Source organism: Mus musculus, chromosome 2 (assembly GCF_000001635.26).
Source record: "Mus musculus strain C57BL/6J chromosome 2, GRCm38.p6 C57BL/6J".
Taxonomy (NCBI): Eukaryota; Metazoa; Chordata; class Mammalia; order Rodentia; family Muridae; genus Mus; species Mus musculus.
The window spans coordinates 180,965,121-180,982,738 of NC_000068.7; the positions used below are offsets into that span (position 1 = coordinate 180,965,121).

The 17,618-nt window shown below is 49.7% G+C and overlaps 1 protein-coding gene across 19 annotated transcripts; it reads left to right on the forward strand.

The window, feature by feature from the left end:
* The first annotated feature begins 2,104 nt into the window (after positions 1–2,104).
* Positions 2,105–17,406, forward strand: Arfgap1 (ADP-ribosylation factor GTPase activating protein 1). Of its 19 annotated transcripts, NM_001374670.1 has the most exons (15): positions 2,119–2,209; positions 2,482–2,694; positions 5,931–5,994; positions 6,454–6,563; positions 6,864–7,035; positions 7,575–7,675; positions 8,341–8,427; positions 8,940–9,036; positions 11,187–11,243; positions 12,200–12,232; positions 13,292–13,321; positions 14,051–14,107; positions 14,541–14,600; positions 15,278–15,354; positions 15,917–17,406. In NM_001374670.1, the coding sequence occupies exons 3-15, from the start codon at positions 5,935–5,937 to the stop codon at positions 16,248–16,250; spliced, it is 1,275 nt and encodes a 424-aa protein (NP_001361599.1). In that variant the 5' UTR covers positions 2,119–2,209; positions 2,482–2,694; positions 5,931–5,934; the 3' UTR covers positions 16,251–17,406. The 19 variants fall into 19 exon arrangements, 18 of the variants coding, with proteins under 18 accessions (NP_001349965.1, NP_665703.2, NP_001171178.1 ...); NM_001363036.1 differs by lacking the exon at positions 14,541–14,600 and having other exon boundaries at positions 2,105–2,209; positions 15,284–15,354; positions 15,917–17,404; NM_145760.3 differs by lacking the exon at positions 13,292–13,321 and having other exon boundaries at positions 2,105–2,209; positions 15,917–17,404.
* Positions 17,407–17,618: the final 212 nt, after the last annotated feature.

Genomic DNA, 17,618 nt, shown 5'->3' on the forward strand with positions numbered 1-17,618 from the left:
TGTGCCATCACTGCCCAGCTGAGATGTCTTAATCAAGGTGAGTAAAGGCTGAGAACCACAAACTACGCTGGCCAAGATGCTTCCAGATGAGCTATAGGTCCGGTCTGCTTGCTCTTACCTGCCAAGCAGCGTTTCAGCCAGCTTGACCTGAAGGCTATGGGTGGGAGAGAAGCCCAGATCTGCACTTCTGTCTGCCACAGAACCCTGAAATGTTAGTCCCACGCCCTAGGTTGTGTCTTGGGTAGCTGTGCAATGTATACATAGATAGCATGGCCTGTTTTACACAATGGTCCTGAAGAAGCATCTGCCCTCAGCACAAGCCATAACTATTATCTCTATATAGATGAAGTGTGGTGAACCAGAGTCCTATGAGCCTGGTAATGAGATATTAGACTTACAGCGCCCACACACCACACACATGTAATACTGACCTACACACCAAGTGCATATACACGCAGGCATGCATTTACATATGTATGAACAAGTACATACATACCTTCACAAGCTCACATGTACAAAATGTACTTCAACACACCTAGCTTGTGTAGGTCTAGCTGTTTCCTCCCTGCTACCTTCCCTGGGAGCCAAGGAACCGTTTGGACCATGCTGGGCCACATCGAGGGTCTGAGCTCAAGGCCTTGACTACTTTTCTGTTATTTATGTTGTAGTGTCATCTGAGCATGACATGATCATCACCACTGAGAGGCACAGTCACCATGGCTGCCCTCAGCCAGAAAAAAAAAAAAATAAGCAAAGCAGCCCAACAATGGCTAGATGTGTGGTAGTGGTGGTGAGGCCATTAACACATCCTCATGATAAAAGTAGAATCACAGAACCCTTACCGGAGGTTCCAGCCACCATTTTCTTATGCCCTGGGCTTCACATGGTTATGTGTATGTGTTTAAGTTTATAGGAGGTGGAAGGTTGAGCCATTATATCTGGCTTAGATTTTGTTCTTTTGTTTGTAAAGGTAGGATTTCTTTGTATAGCCCAGGTTGGCCTGGCACTCACTCTGTAGACCAGGCTGGCCTGGAAGTCAGAGACCTGTCTGCCTCCCCAGTGCTGCAATTAAGGAATTTGCCACTTATGTTCTTAGTAAGCTTCCTGTCCCCTGCATTTGGCCACTACGTTAGCCTGCAGAGGGCAGGTATGAGTTCTGGAACATCCTGGTATACATAAGAGCCTTTCTCACAAAAACAGAAATGCCATGTTATGAAGCTAGGTGGGGTGTCTATAATTCCAGAACTCAGGAGGCTGAATCGAGTTCCAGGCTAAATTAGGCTATGATGTGAAAGTCTATCTCAAATAACAATATCAGGCTGTGGTTAAGTGACTTAAGGCTACGTTTTTTGTTTCTCTCTTTACACAAAGCTCTAAACCTGTGAAAGAAACTCCAACAGTGGATGGAGAAAGGGATCCACTGTCCCTTGAGGTCCCAACTGTATGGATCTGAATTTGATAAAATGCCTCACGGTAAGTTTCGATGCAGGTACGTTTGATTTGACCTCAATAAAACATTGACTTTTGGCCAATTTGAAAGTCAAACGAGCCGGGCGGCGATGGCTCACATCTTTTGATCCACTCGGGGGGGCAGAAGCAGGCGGATCTTAGAGTTGGAAGCCAGCTAGCTCCAGGGCAGCCAGGGCTACACAGAGAAACCCAGTCTCTTAAAAAATAAATAAACAAACAAGTAAATAAAAATAAAAAGCCCAAGCAAAACCGTCAAAAGGCCAATGAGGAAGGAATTAGTGACACAGGGCGGCCCAAAGTGAACACAAAACTAAAACCCGCCGGCTACTAAATACATTGATTTGACCAGAACTGCTTGCCCAAGTCTATTTTAAACCACGGGTCGGAGTTCGAGTTGACAGAAGCCACGGGAAGTCCCTTGTTCCCGGGCTTGGTCGAGACCGTGGACGCCCTAGAATCCCGCTGGAGATAGCGCAGCCCGGATCCATCTGCGCTGCCCTGCCGCACTGCCCACGCAGAGGCAACCCTGCAAACCTGGCGCTCAGCCGAAGGTTTAGACAGACCGGAAAAGAAGCCTCGCCTCGGGCTCGCGCACAGAGGCGGAAGTACCGCCTCGGAGGCCTCCCATGAGCCCTTGCAAAGCGCGACGTAGCCGGAAGCTGCTGGCGGCTGGTGGGGGGATCTGAGCGCCTAGTCCAGCTTGGCACCTCGGCCGGACCCGACCTCCTGGGGGCAGCAGGTGAGTTTGCGGCCAGGACACCGGGCATCCGCGGACCCTCAGTTCCTTGCCCTTCCGGCTCTCAGATCACCCAGTTCCTGGCCCTGTAATCCTCGATTCTGCAGCCCTAGGCCCCTGGTCCCCCAATACCGTGACTGTCCGACGCCCCCGGTCTTCAGCCCTGACTTACTCCCCGGTGCCTCCCGCGTACCTCCCATTTCCCAGCTTCCTGGCCCCGGGTTCTCCAGTCCTTCGACCCGTGACGTTTTTGTTCCTCGGACCCCAAACTCCAGGATCCCAGTGTGCGGCCGTCCAGACCCCCCCTCCCCTGCCTCCCGGCCTGTGAGCTTTACCGCCCTTCAGCCTAGCGGTTGCAGGGACCTACGTGGCCCCTCAGCGCTCTGGTCCCGAGCAGTCTTGGACGCAGACTGGTTCTGCACTGCCCACTTTGTCGGGAAAGGGCCTCAGCCCTTCACTTCGAAAGAAGATTCTGTCCAGAGGTGCCGGTAAGCCAGGTTTTCTAACCTCAGTTTGTTTGATTTTTCCCTTCTTGGTCTCTGAAGTGAGTCCTCTGCGGAAGGAGGAAAAACAAAACATCTCAACAACAGACCCCCACAGGATCAAGCTTCTAAACTTTTTCTCAATTGTACCTGGCAATAGAATATACTGTATTTGCACTCTTAAGGCACCCACAAGTCAGAAGTAATATACACTGTTCCATAGCTGTGCAATGTTTAGAGCATTGAAGCCCTAACTATAGTTCTGGACGAGGTGATGATCTGATATCGTCTGTTCTTCAGAGTGAAGAAGCATAACTTAGACATGGGTTCTTTGTGTTCTCTGAACGGTTTTTGGTCACCCATACTGTGTAGCCTTAGGGCCAAGCTATGTCCCTAGATGTCCCCTTTGACCTCAGATGTACATCACGTCCCATTTAAGAAGCAAATGTTCTCTAGTGTGACATGTAGCTCACTAAAGTTTGAAATCCTTATTTGCTTCATTATCTACTAGGTATGTCTGCCTGAAGGAAGAGTATTTTGTTGTTTTTTTTTTCATTTCAGCTATTAAGAATTCTTAAGGGTGGGTGATATGGATACCAGGTAGGGGTGCTTGCCACAAAGCCTGACTACCTGAGTTTGATCCTGGTACTCACTTGGAGGAAGGAGATACTCAGCTCCCACCTTCTAGGCTTCTAGGCATGCACTTGTGAGCCCACCCAAGAAAGAAATCTTAAAAAAAAAAAAAAAAGGATTCTTGAGGCCTTCTTTAGGCTGGTTAAACTGAGAGATACTTATTTTCATGTTATTAAGCAACATTTAAGATGATTAATTTGAGCAGGGAAGTAAGTGGTGGAGCATGCCTTTGTTCCCCGCACTTGGGAGGCAGAGGCAGGCAGATTTCTGAGTTCGAGGCTAGCCTGGTCTACAGAGTGAGTTCCAGGACAGCCAGGGCTACACAGAAAAACCCTGTCTTGAAAAAACAAAAAACCCCAGACCAAACCCTAACTTCTCTCCAATATCCAAAGTTTACCACACAGGAAGAGTTTCTTAAATCCAAACCAAGTCAGGCATGGTGGCACCACCTTTGATCCCAGCACTTGGGAGGCAGAGGCAGGCAGATCTCTGTGAGTTTTGGGCCAGCCTGGTCTGCACAGTGAGCTATGTGTAGAGACCCTGTCTCAGGCCCGTAGCTGAGAATGTCCTTCTGCTTGGTTTTACTCAGAGATCCAGAGTTGCCTTAGGAGATGCTGGCTTCTTGCCTGTGTTTGCCTCCATTTGTGGTTGTAAGCCTCTGAGGGCAGCCACAGAGCTTTGGACACTGGGATCCAGTACAGAAACGTGCTGTGGTCTTGGTGACGTTCACGTAGCAGCTAGAAAAGAATGCAGAGAGCTTTGGAACTCAGCTCTAGCTGTGTCTCCCCAAATGCTCTTGAGCTGTCTGGGGCAGTTGTGTGCGTGAGTGAATGCCTGGGCTTCTAACTTATGCCTGAGTGAGTCATGCCAGTAACGGAGTCCTACATGCAAAAATCTGCATTTGTGTGCTCACAGTCGTAGGATGCCATTCTAACATGTGATTAATGCAGTAAAAGGAAGGTAGAATGAGCTGGGTGTGGTGCTGCATGCCTTTTCCTTTAATCCGAGCACTCAGGAGGCGAGGCCAGCCTGGTCTACAAAGTGAGTTCCAGGACTGCCAGGGCTATACAGAGAAACCCTGTCTGGGGGAAAAAAAAAAAAAAAAAAAGGAAGGTGGAATGTACTAGGATTTTGTTTCAGACAGCTACAGTAAACAACTATTTCCTAACATCAGACAGACGGGGGCGTCACGCTAAAACACAGAGAGTTTAAGATGTAGGAGGGTTGGTGGGTTGAGAGTCAAGATCTTTACTGAACACTGTGTTTCTGCAGACTTAAATTTAAAGTTAAATACAGGATATACGGCGGAGGCGTTTTGTTTTGACTTTTATGTGAACCTCACATTAATACTCAGCCTACCTCGTGAATAGAGAATGGTCACTTTCAGTCTAACAGCGAGTAGCAAGGTAACTACCCTGAAAACCTGCAGCTTCTGGTCACACGGAGTGTTAGTCTGTTGTTTGTATGTGTGTTGCCCTGTGAATGAGAGGCAACAGCATGAATCCATTGGGATGGATGACCACACCTGACTGGGGGGCTAGAGGCCCAGGTCCTGCATCCAGACCCCTCAGTGCTGGTGTGTGCCATACCACTGGGATTAGTTTATGTCCAACCTTGTGGTTGGCACAGTTTGGGTTTATTTTCCTAGTCCTGAATTAAATGACCCACCAGTTAGTTAAAAGTCAAACATTGCTGAAACTGGCAGATACAGAGAAATGAATAGGGTTTAGGGAGACAGTTCTGTAGGTGAGAGCACTTTCTGTGTTCAAATCTTTAGTACCTACATAAAAGCCAGGCATGACTGCACGTGTGTCTATAACCTCGACTTTGGAAGATGGAGATAAGAAGATCCTGCGAGCTTGCTCCCAGCCTCAGTATCCCAAGGGAATAGGTTAGAAATCTATAGAAGACAATCTGTGTCCTCCTCTGGACTCCACACGTGTGTACACAGGCACACATGAAAAGAAGGAAGGGGGAGACATGTACAGGAAATGAGATTTTCATTTTAGCTGAGCCTCATTGCTGTCCTCACCAATGGCCCTAGGCAGGTGGTCTGCATTTATTATTATGTCCTATGTCTGCATTACTCACGTTTATCTGTCCAGATGTCCTCATAGAGGACCCATTTATAGGCTATCTTAACACCATTGCCAGGGATACTTCCTTGCCCCTTGCTGCAGTCTGAGGGCTTCCTACTTCCTACCCCGACTTGGAGAGCTGGGAGAGAGGAAGTGCAGAGTATCCTCTTCTCATCAGGGCACTGCTCTTTCGTGTGGGGGAAAAGATTGAGCAGCCAATCTTCATGGGTTTAATAAGGCTACTCCTTGTGAGTTTTACTACAAATGACAGCTTTTTATCAGTTATTCTGCTTGGTGGCACATAATGGCTAAACCTGTACTCTGTGGCGTTCCTCACTACTTGACTGCTAGTTGTGCCCTAAGGTGTCCTTCCTCATTGAGAAGAGCCTCCTTGGTAAATGGCTCCTGTACTGTGCAAGGCCACCACTGTTAGATCTTAGGAAGAAAGTATTACGTAATGTTATTGCACTGCTAGTTCATTTTCTTCCTTGCAGAGTAACTTGTCGTAAGGGCTTGTTTTCCTCCTTGCAGCACCATGGCCAGCCCAAGAACCAGGAAAGTTCTTAAGGAAGTCCGGGCACAGGATGAGAATAATGTGAGTATGACCTTTGGGCTGATGAGCGTCTTGGTGTCACATGCAGCTGTGGCTGTGTCCCTCCTTGGAGAGACTGATCATGGCACAGGGGAGCAGCTAGCAGCTAGTAGTTCCTGGTGCTCACTAGTGTGGCTTGGGGAGTGGGATTTCTGTTGCATCGCTCAGGTTGTGCTAAGGATGCTTGGTCTGCTTTCTAAATACATTTCTCATCAGAGGTTCTGTATCTTCATGCCAGTTCCTGGGCAGCTACTGCCACCTCCAGAACAGTCTGAACTCACATCCTTTGACCAACCTGAACAGCCTTATTAAGCTTATGGGTACTAGCCCTTTAGTTAGTCTGTGCACATGTGGTCCACCGCTCTTCTGCATTCTTTTGGGGCATCTCTTTTTGTCTTCGGGGTCCTAATCCTGCCCTGAGCTGCTTTGTGAGTTGTGTGTGCCACCCTACCCCCTTTGCAGGTTTGCTTTGAGTGTGGTGCGTTCAATCCTCAGTGGGTCAGCGTGACTTATGGCATCTGGATCTGCCTGGAATGCTCTGGGAGACACCGTGGGCTTGGGGTGCACCTCAGGTCAGTGTTGAACCACTTGGCCCTGCACATCCTGCTCTATCCTACTTGCCACGTTGTGGGTCTGCTGCCCAGATGCTGTCTGATAGGATGTTAGGGGGTGTTCTCCACCATAAGGTGGTCCTCGCTCCACTAACACTGGCCACAAGCATCAGCTGCGGTCCGGCTTGCCTCCGTGAAGCTGCTTCTGGCTTTTACCTCCATACAGGAGGCATCTGTATCTAGCTCAGGATGTGATCTTGGGTTGGGAGGCTAGTTGGGTCTCCTGGGGTTTGGTAATCAGATCAGACATCTGGTTTCTAGCTTTGTGCGCTCTGTTACAATGGACAAATGGAAGGACATTGAGCTGGAGAAGATGAAGGCTGGTGGGAATGCTAAGTTCCGAGAGTTCCTGGAGACACAGGACGACTATGAGCCTAGCTGGTCACTGCAGGACAAGTACAGCAGCAGAGCCGCGGCGCTCTTCAGGGATAAGGTAAGGGCCTGCCTGGCTGGCCACACAGATGAACACTGAGCACACACGCTGATAGGGGCCAGATGGGGCTTCAGTGCCTGGCTGGCTCCACATAGAGAGATGAACACAAAGCACACCTTGCTGGTGGCCAGATGGGGCTTCAGTGGCTTTGGGAGGCAGGTTTCTCTTCTCACTTTGAACATCTATGGAGGCCATGCACTGTCCAAGAACAGGCCAGGACAAGTGGCCCCTACTAACCCTGTGGCAGGCTCTTCCTGCCCAGAGGGAATGCAAATGGTCTACAATCCAAGGAGGAGAGGAACAGTGAGGAGTAGTGCCTTAAAAGGATGGCTTAGCTGCAGACGCTCTAAGGATTTGGCTGTCTTAACTTAGAGCCCTTCTGGGGGTCAGATAAATGAGTCCTTGTGCATTTGAAGTTGGAGCCGTAGCTCACCAACACTTACTTGTCGTCATGGGAGCCCTGGTTCATAGCATGGTGGTACTGGCTTACAGTGTTGAGTAGGTGGTCTATCTCCTCATGTCCTGTCTCATCTTGTTAGGTGGCTACTTTGGCAGAAGGTAAAGAGTGGTCTCTGGAGTCATCGCCTGCACAGAACTGGACCCCACCTCAGCCCAAGACACTGCAGTTCACTGCCCACCGGTAGCTCCTCTGGCCTGCTGGTCAGACCTCAGCTTCACCCTCACGTTAGTGGTAGCTTAGGAACTCCATAGAAACCTCATTTACTACACTTGTGGGAGCAGTTTCAGTTGTGAGCTATTCCCAGAAGTCAGAGAAAAAAGTAGCTTTTTAACATTTCTGAAAGGATGTAAACTTGTAGTAAAAATTTACCCCATAAGAAGTAGCATCTTGCCCTATTCTGCAGAAGAGTTCCTTCCCCTTCTTGTAGATGTGTCACACAACCCTTTGGACAGTGCCTGTGGGGATGTGGGCTGTGCTTTTACCTCATGTGGTCACTCTTCAGTGAGCTGTTGGTCACACTATAGTGTAGGCACCAGGATGGCACGGGATGACAGCACGTCTTCCAGGTCCTGTAGAACATAACCAGATCATAGCACCACTGATGACATAACACCAGTGTATTTCCCAAATTTGAACCCTGACTGCCATTCCTGGTATGACCAGAGTTTACTGTCAGCTGTTAGATTGATACAGAGAACCACTCGACTTTAGCTGTGCCTGAGTTTCTTATGGGTCAGAGCTGGTACCTCTTTGACCCCAACTATGATATGAAAAGTCCTTGTCACAGACTGTGTGGTTTCATTTGGTGTGTTGAAGCCTTACTGACCTTTAACCTTCTACCTCAGAGCCTCTGGCCAGCCACAGAGTGCAGCCGCCTCTGGGGACAAGGCTTTTGAAGATTGGCTGAATGATGACCTGGGTTCCTACCAGGGGTAAGGCTCTCCGGCCGGGCGTAGCGGAAGGCTCTCCAGCCTGGGTAGCGGAAGGCAGGTGGGAGCATCCTTGACAGGCCACCCTGCGGGGTTTACTCCGTTAGGTTGGACTCTTTCCTTAGGTTAAGCTGGGCCCACTCCTTCTGTATGTGTCCACAGTATGTGTGATCTGGGGTCCACTTGTGGCAGGCCCCAAGATGGCCTAGGTTTGAGTGGAGGTTTTGAATGTGGAGAAAAATCCAGTATTAAAGATGATGTATTTTCTTCCTGGAATCACCTGGCCTGTAAGTGATGCTTGATGTTTTCAGTAACCCCACTTACCAGGAGTTATAGATCTTGCTGTGGAACCTCAGATCATGTGGTAGAAAGTATCTGTATAGCTCCTGTGCCCCTTGTCCAGAATGCAGGGTGTCCTGTGAGAGGGAGGGGCATCTCTCCGAGTGACCATGTTCTCACTGTTGAGGAGTGGCAAGGTTCATGGCTGTGGTTGTGATGTCTGTGTTTATCTTCAGTGCTCAGGAGAATCGCTATGTAGGGTTTGGGAACACAGTGCCACCTCAGAAGAGAGAAGATGACTTCCTCAACAATGCCATGTCATCGCTGTACTCGGTAAGAAGGCCTAGGACCTGCAGAGTGCCTGCTGCCCCAGACATAGCTAAGGGGGTTGTCCAATGGCTAGATATTGGCAGTGTAGGTGGTCCTGGGCACATGACTTTTCATCTGATTAAAGGCCTCTTTTTACCTCCTTTTTTTTTTTTTTTTTTTTTTTTTTTTTAAAAAAAGGCCTTATATTCATATTCCAAAGGTATTCAGCCACTTCTGGTCATAACATGCACATCAAATTTGCCAAGGTAGATTTCCTCAAAGAACTAAAGGTTTTCTATGGAGCCTGTCTTCCTCTTATCTCCAGGGTATATCCTGAGCCCAGCAGAAGGCTGACCCAGCCTCCTGGCCTGTGTTGGGTAGACTGACTCAGAAAGTGAGGCCCTGAGCAGAGGCTGCTCAAGTTTTTTGGCTTTCTACTGGGGTGTGGTGTGGTGTTTGGGTTTGGGGGCATCTGTCTGCTTTCAAGGCAACTTGGAACTCCGGGTCTGAAGTTCAGGGTATGGCATCCTAGGCTTGTTTTTCTGAGAAAAGTAATGTTTAAGCTACTTTTGTTCATTGTGGTGTTGTGTTCTGTAGCAATCATAAATGCACACACCCTGGAGGCCAAGCAGGGGCTGCACTAAGTGGGCTGAATGCTGAAAGTGAAAAGAGAGATTGTGGGATGCACCATTAGTCCCAACACTCAGGAGTCAGAGGCAGTGGGATCTCTTAAGTTCAAGACTAACCTGGTCTACACAGTGAGTTCCAGGATAGCCAGGGCTACACAGAGAGACTTTGTCTCTAAAAACAGAACAACAACCAACCTAATAAAAAAAGAGGAAAGGCTTTTTGTGCTGATGATACCAGATCTTCAAAATACGTATAACTAAGTAGGGTGTGCAAGGAATAGATGAGATGCTGTGAGAGGGGAAGACGGCAAGCATCTGCCTTGCTGCTGCACATGCGCACTGCAGTCTAAATGGCACAGATGGAAGACTGACAACAACCTTGTCTTTTGTATTCTGAGTGTTTATTCCTTAATGAGTGAATATTTTTTAACCTTTTTCTTTCCTTTTTTTTTTTTTTTTTTCTTAATGACATGTCTAGTTTGTAGCTCTGTGAACTTATGTGTAGACCAGGCTGGTCTTGAGTTTGCAGTGATTCTCCTGCTTCATCCTCCTGCTTATTGGGATTCCAAGCATGAACCACTGTGCCTGGTTCAAACTGTTTTAAAAGTGAAATTGAATATTGTAGTGTTTACCTGTACCCCTAGGTCTGGAGAAGCTGAAGCAAGTAGGAAAACTAAGTGAGCCTGAAGCCAGCCTGGGTTACCCAGTGAGAACCTATCTGAAAAACCAAAGATTTGCTTACAGGACCATGGCAGCTACAGTCCCTCTTCTGCTTTCACACAGGTTATTTTTAGGGCAGAAAAGCAGGATTTTATCGTAAGGCCTATGGCTGTTGTACAGTTCTTTCTTGTTTTTTTGACAGCTCATTTTGTAGACCAGACTGTCTTCAAACTCAGAGACCAATCTGCATCTGCCTCCTAAGTGCGGGGATTAAAGATGTGCTCCACCATGTTAGGCCCTGTAGAGTTTTATTTAAAGCCCCTCATCATTTGGCATCTGTATTCCCTGTCTTCTGCTGATAGCCTTTTTTTAAGGAAGATCCCTGAATATAGATGTCTCCTGAAGGGTAGTGGTTCCTCTGCACTATCTCGAGGGCTAGGGGAGAAGGCCAGCTTTGGTTTAAATGGGATGTTTCTATATTGAAGAAGCTTTAATTTACGTTGGAAGGTATTGGTGAGGAGACAACTGAACCTAGAGGAAACCTGCAACCTCTGCCCACCACGGTCTGCTCCTCTGGGAGGCAGGAGGGAGGCAGGACAGATGTGAGCACAAGCTCACCAACTCCCTTTTAGGGCTGCTTAAGAGGCCTGGTAGCCATCCTGTGCTGTGGTTGGTGTTTTGAGTTCCTCCTTTTGTGCAGAACTGTGCTGTGTGCTGCAGCTGGCAAGGGGAATGTGGATACTGTAGCACTTGGTGGCTTTTGGCTGGTCACAAGAGCTGTGGAGGTATTGGAGGTGCCTTCTGTGGAACCGTCCTGTGCTAAAATGTTGAGACTGGCATGCACAGGGACTAGAAAAGCCTCATCATTTCCTGTTGTTTTTTCAGGGCTGGAGCAGTTTTACCACTGGGGCGAGCAAGTTTGCATCTGCAGCAAAGGAGGGTGTAAGTAACTGTGAGGTGCATGTCGTCCACTCCAGGCCTGTGGCTCTGGGAGACAGGTCCTGGGGTCCTTCAGGCAGACAAGCATGGACCTTCTCCACTGCAGGATGGCCTAGGAGCCCTTACTATATCGAAGGTGGTTGTGTGTGTGTGTGTGTGTGTCAGAGACAAGCTGCTTGTAGAGGTTGACTTGATTTCTTGTGGGTGAATAGCTGATGAGTGCCCATGCCTGAATTTCTGCCGTTGGGTCTTCAGTCTTGAAATAGTCTAGCTCCTCTCGCTCACCTTTACCTAAAATGAGAGGAGAACTTGAGGGTCTGAGTTGGAATAGAGATAGACCGTGCCGTGTGGGGAGCATGTCTGGCTCTGGCAATGATCACTGATAGAAGCCAGAAGGTGTATAGGCTTTGGGCCTGGGGTTGGGCTGTGTGGCAATAGTACAAAGAGGAAAAGGGGTAGAGGTAAGTTGGTCCGGTGGTCCACAGGACTCAGACCAGCAGTGCCCATGGCCATCCAAACAAGCTGGAAGCCTTCTGTCTACCCTCCCTGCCCATTTACCATGCAGCAGTTACCGGCTGCTGACAAGGTATTTTTCCTCATCTCTAGAAAGGCTGGTGTTTGGGAGATCTGGATCCCTTCTAGCTTGGACCTCTCTAGGTGGGCCTACCTTTTCATATGCTAGACACTATGATGCCTCCATGCTGGGCCAGTAGGGCAGGAGTGGCTGCTGGGCCCAAACATGTCCTACCACCACCAGTTTGTGGGCTTGTTGCAGTATCTGCTAAGCCAGATCTACCCAAGTCTAAGCAGCAGCAACCTGGCCCTTAGACCTGCTGTCAGGTTGGTGCTTACTTCCTGGGTGCTTGCCAGGGCTTCCACCTGGGCCCCATGTACATGAAGCCTCTATGGTCAGGGTCACGACATTTGACTTCAATGTGCTGCTTTTGTTTTCCTTTTAGGCTACAAAATTTGGATCTCAAGCAAGTCAGAAGGTAAAAAGAGAAACTCCTCTCTCACTTAGTCTGGCCGGGTGGTTGGTGGTGCACACCTTTAATCCCAGCACCTGGGAGGCAGAGACAGGTGGATCTCTGAGTTGAAGGCTAGCTTGGTCCACAGAACTAGTTTCAGGACAGTCGGGGCTACACAGAGAAATCCTGTCTCAAAAAAAAAAAAAACAAAAAGAAAGGAAGGAAAAACAAACAAAAAGCAAAACCCAGCAACTTTAGTCATATATCATATGCAGTGTCTGGAAGCACCCTGGGCTGGGCTGGTGCTCGGGATCTAAGGTTGTAGTCCTGAAGAAGGTCCTCTTCTGTCCTCGCAGTGTGCTCGTTTCAGGGCTTCCTCAGCCCTGTGCCATAGCCACCGATAGACATGAAGCCATAGTACCACAGCTGTCTCAAATGGGAAAGATTGCCTAGGCCATGGCTCTCAGCCTCGGTCTGTTCACCTGGACAGGTGTCACCACATCCTCACTTGGCAGCTTGGTTTGTATGGCCGACTCTTACAGTCTCCGGCTTGGCAGTTTATTTTTATTCCAAGCTGAGTATAATAGTTGCCATGCTTAGAGCTCTGGTCGCCACTGTGAGATGGGCAGGAGTTTAGGTCCTTGTGTCCTGCAGCACTCTATTCATGTACATTTCTGCCTCTCAGGGCCTCTTCCAGCCCCACACCCCTAGTAAACACCTAGGAGAAGTCTTCTTGGCTTTGCCTCAGAGCTTCTAAGTTTGGATCAGGCTCCTCAGGCTATCATGGAGTCTGGACTGTGATGAGTTTGGAGCAGAGAAAAAATTATGCCAGGGCCCAGAACAGACTGCCGTGGGTCTGCTGCAGGTAAAAAGTAGTTCACGCTGGTGTGGTAACCACTGCAGTCCCAGCAACCAGGCAGCCGAGGATCCGTCAAGGACTGCATCATGAGACCCTTTTTATTAATAAAAAGAAAAGAAAAAGGCTATGGTGAGGGGTGTGTTCTCTGCCACTTGTGGGCGTTGCTAATGCGACTCCCACACCTGCTCTTTCTCTGTAACTGCCTTCGTGCCTACTGGGTCAAGTTTTGGGGTTACAAGCAGCAGTCAGAGCCGGTAAAACCCTGTTTGCGCTGGTGCATGCTGCCCTATGTCTGTTGAGCATGTGCATTGCTCCTGGCTGTATCTCCCTTTCTGCTTGGGTCACCTGTGTGTGCTGCACTCGCACCTTCTTGTCCTGTTGGTCTTGGAAGCTCATCTTCCCCAAGATCGACAGCCCACGTCTGGGCCCAGTGAGCTCTGGAGAGAAAGACTGCTTGGTTCAGTTTTCATTTCATGGTTTAATTATCCCAAACCAAATAGCAGCTGGAATTATACCCTTCTGGAAAAGAGCCTTCCTAGGTTAATGAATTATCTCCCTTCAAGCTTTTATTTGGTCTTGCCTTGAGGTGGAGGTCCAGGCAAGTCACTTCCTGGGTTGACTCAAAGCTTCGTGGCCCTTTCTGCTGTTTCTCTTCCTTCCCTCCACCCCGCCTCCCATACACTTCTCTCCCATGTGAGTTTCAGTGCCTCCTTCAGGAGATGGATGAAGAGTTGCCTGCAGCTAGATCTGTGTCCATCCTCCTGACTCGTGGATGAGAGCCAGAGCTGCTTCCAGCAGTATGAGGGAGCTCCCTTCATAGCGTGATTCTTCCATTCTGGTGTCACTTGTGTGACATTGCTTCCCATGTGGGCCCACATCTCACTGCCTCCCTCTCTGTTGGCAAAGCTTGTGCTGTCCTGTGCTTACTGACCAGCAGCTAATGGTTGCTGTATGCAGAGCTTACACGGCATTTCTTCCCACAGGCTTCGGAGTTGGGCCACAGCCTGAATGAGAATGTTCTCAAGCCTGCACAGGAGAAGGTATGGGTGGCACCAAAAATCAAGGTGCTGGTGTGTCCCACTGAGGCTCTTTACTTATCTGGGAAATGGGTACGCTGGGGATCAGCAAAATCTTGCCTCTAATTTTCTCTGGTCCAGATGGTCTTAGGCTTCTTTTTCTTAGTCTTCCTAGTCAGTTCCCAAGGACATCCCAAGGGTGTCCTTCTCTTCCTTCTGTTTTACTTCAGTGGCCAGGCCATAGGCAGTGGTGTTGAAGTAGGAGTCAGTAGTCCCCAACCTTCCTTGCAGCAGGAGTCTGGGCAGCAGTTGGCTTCTCCAGAGTCATGTGGTTTGATAAGGTTTTATGGAGCTGAAGCCAGATGGGCTCCTGGTAGAACTTTGGGAGCTTAATGTGACAGGTATTTGTGCAGTCTGGACTTGCAGTCTTCCTAACGATGCCCTTTAAATTGCACAGGTGAAGGAGGGAAGGATTTTTGATGATGTGTCCAGTGGGGTCTCTCAGTTGGCATCCAAGGTAGGGCCTACCCTGCTGACTGCAGCACAGCCCAAGCCAGTCTCCATATTCCAGGCACGGAGCCCCACAGGGTCTTGGGCCAGCTGAGGCAGTGGTCAGTGCCCTCTGGTTTCTGAGGGCTTGAGGAATATGGAAACAGCTTGGTTGTTGGGGACTTGCTAGCCACTAACCTGTGTTTCTTCTCTGTCTTGCTGCCATTGGCCTATCCCTTGGTAAGTGCCATTGTCAGCTATTGCTGGTCCTGTGACCTCGGGGCCTGGTGGGATGGGAGTGAGGTCATCAGCTTTCACAACACAATGGCAATAGAGAATATCTCCTGAAGACTTTCATTGCATTGTAGTAAAGACAAGGCCTGTAGTGGCCCACAGCTCTGAAAGTATCTCAAGTGTTGTGACATCAGGAAGGCCATGCCTTCCATTATCTATGTGGCATTGTCCCAGCCATCACAGAAACTTCTGCGGAGAAGGCAGAGATAGATGCTCACAGCAAACTAAACAGCCAACAACTAGTGTTCTTCAGCACTGCTGCTGTGTTACTGTGCACAAGTGTGTGTGTATCTATATGTGACACTCCTCCAAGTTTTGTCTTAGCAGAGCAGCATCCATTTTCGTTGATGTTTTAGAGCCAGAGGTGCTGTGTAGAGTGGGGCCCCAACTTGGTTTCATGTCTCCTTCTAGGTCCAGGGAGTTGGCAGTAAGGGATGGCGTGATGTCACTACTTTCTTCTCTGGGAAAGCCGAAGACTCTTCAGACAGGTAGTCCACGTCCTCACCCCAGGCCCTGGGTCCCTTGGGCTCCCTGAGAGAGAGCTGGTGGCCTGGCCCGTCACCCTCTGCCCCGTGTGGTACACCCAGTTCTTTATTAGAGGCACAGTGACTGCCCTCTCACCCCCACCACCAGGGCTCCTCTTTCCTAGCACCCTAGCAAACACGCTGCAGTTTGAGTGATGATGGGAATGAGGTAGCAAGAGACGATCCCTCCCTTCCAAGAAGCTGCTTGTCCTCAGTACCTGGTTGGAGCCTTACAAGGCCAAGTCTCGGTCCTTCACCTGCTGGGCTACTCTGACTGCAAGGGTGGCTAAGAAGCACCAGGAAAGGCAGCAGCTTCTTCCTAGCCAGGAAGAGAGCATAGAGCTGTTACAGGCATTTGGCTACACCTTGGTCAAATGTGGGCTGGGCATTTGAAGCAATGAGTGGGTCTTGTTCTAGAGAGCCCCTGAGACTTGAGCAGATTGGGCAGCTTGAGGAATACAGACAGCACAAGTATCTTTCTGTGACAACTATTGAGATTTTGTCCTTTCTCAAAAATTTTTGATAGACCCTTAGAGGGCCACAGCTACCAGAACAGCAGTGGAGACAACTCTCAGAACAGCAACATAGACCAGAGCTTCTGGGAGACCTTTGGGAGTGCTGAGCCCCCCAAGGCCAAGTCCCCAAGCAGTGACAGCTGGACCTGTGCAGATGCTTCAACAGGGAGGAGGAGCTCGGACAGCTGGGACGTTTGGGGCTCAGGTTCCGCATCCAACAACAAGAACAGCAATAGCGATGGCTGGGAGAGTTGGGAGGGAGCCAGTGGGGAGGGCAGGGCAAAGGCCACCAAGAAGGCAGCCCCATCCACGGCTGATGAGGGCTGGGACAACCAGAACTGGTAGGAGCCTAGCACCCTAGCCCAGCCCTGCTGGGGACCGCTGTGTTTGCACTTTGCCCTTCTTGTTCCTCCTGCATTTGACCTCAGTGTGAAGACAGTGGCTCAGGCAGGACTTGAGTTGGTGCTGCCTGCCTGGTGTGGGGTGGCTTTCTCTTAGACCTCAGGGGACGTGTCATCCACCTGCCTCTTGGGTCCTCTGAGCAGCCCTCCTGGACTCTGGGTTCTTGGGACCCAGGCATTGTCTCTGCAGCCCTAGCACAGCCTGGGACTGCAGCCCTGTGCAATGTCAGCCAAGTCAGACATCTGCTTTCCTTGAAATGTCTTTTTAAACTTGAAAGGTCTGCTAGTTCTTTCTTCTTGAAGAAAGTGCCTGGAGCCTTAAAGCTGGAAATGAGATGACAAAAGCAATACTGGAGCTCACACTGCCACCGACACCCTCACCTAAGTCCACAGCCTGTGTGGCCTGTGCTGTGAAACTCACCTTGTGACCCTCCGCCTTTCCTGCATCAGCCTGTCCAGCCCTCAGTTAAATGGGACAAACTCTCCACAGATGGCCACACAAAGCAGACTGGGCTCTGGTCCTCCTTGGACACCTGATTTGAACTTGGCCAGCCCTGGACAGCTCAGAAATGAGGAAAGGAGAGTAAAGGGGCCGGGAGCATTTCCTACGTATCTGCCGCTCCCACCTGGTACAGGGGAGCCTGAGCATGGAGGGGGTGCTCAGGGGCCAACTGCCACTGCCAGGGTCAAGCATCTTAATGGGGACCCTCCATCCGGGCAGAGCACCTGTTAGTATTTGCCATGCATTGTGTCTGTGACAGCCCAGGCCTTCTCCCAGCCTGTTCAGGCTGCTCAGAGCACACTTGGTTGTGTCTCCCTCAGCATGCAGCTGTCCTTCCCCACTTATCGCCATGTGGATTTTGTGGAACACTGCAGTTGAGACCCATGTGTTATCAGTGGTTGGTGTGACAGCCGCCCCCTCCTAGGATTCCGTGACTGCTGTGTGCTGTGGCTGGAGAGACCAGCTGGGGTCTCTGTCTCCTTAAACCCACTCCTGTCTGACCCTCAGTTTGACCAGCAGTGCATGACCTGAAGTTCTGTGGTTTGTGTGTCTGTCATGTTTGCTCCTACTTTCTAATGTTGAGCTGTCTGGGCCCTAATTTTCCAGTGCTTGCTTCACCCCCCGCCTCCCCCATGGGGATTCATGGTTCTCTGCTGAACTGGTAGGGCTTAAGTTTGGGGAATCCTCTGGGATTGCTTTGTCCTCAAGTGGACATGACACTACTCAGTAGTCATGTAACAGGACATCTCCGAGCTAGGGAAGCAAGGGAGAAGATACCCAGGACTTGTGCCTGATAGAGTAACCACTGAT

What these genes read in the sequence shown, in the direction of transcription:
- Arfgap1 (XM_006500594.3), top strand. Translation starts at nt 5,935, where the DNA reads ATGGCCAGCCCAAGAACCAGGAAAGTTCTTAAGGAAGTCCGGGCACAG. An exon ending in GGGCTTGGGGTGCACCTCAG is followed by an intron (nt 6,564 to 6,863) that starts GTCAGTGTTGAA and finishes TCTGGTTTCTAG; the next exon opens with CTTTGTGCGCTCTGTTACAA. An exon ending in ACAAGCAGCAGTCAGAGCCG is followed by an intron (nt 13,322 to 14,050) that starts GTAAAACCCTGT and finishes TTCTTCCCACAG; the next exon opens with GCTTCGGAGTTGGGCCACAG.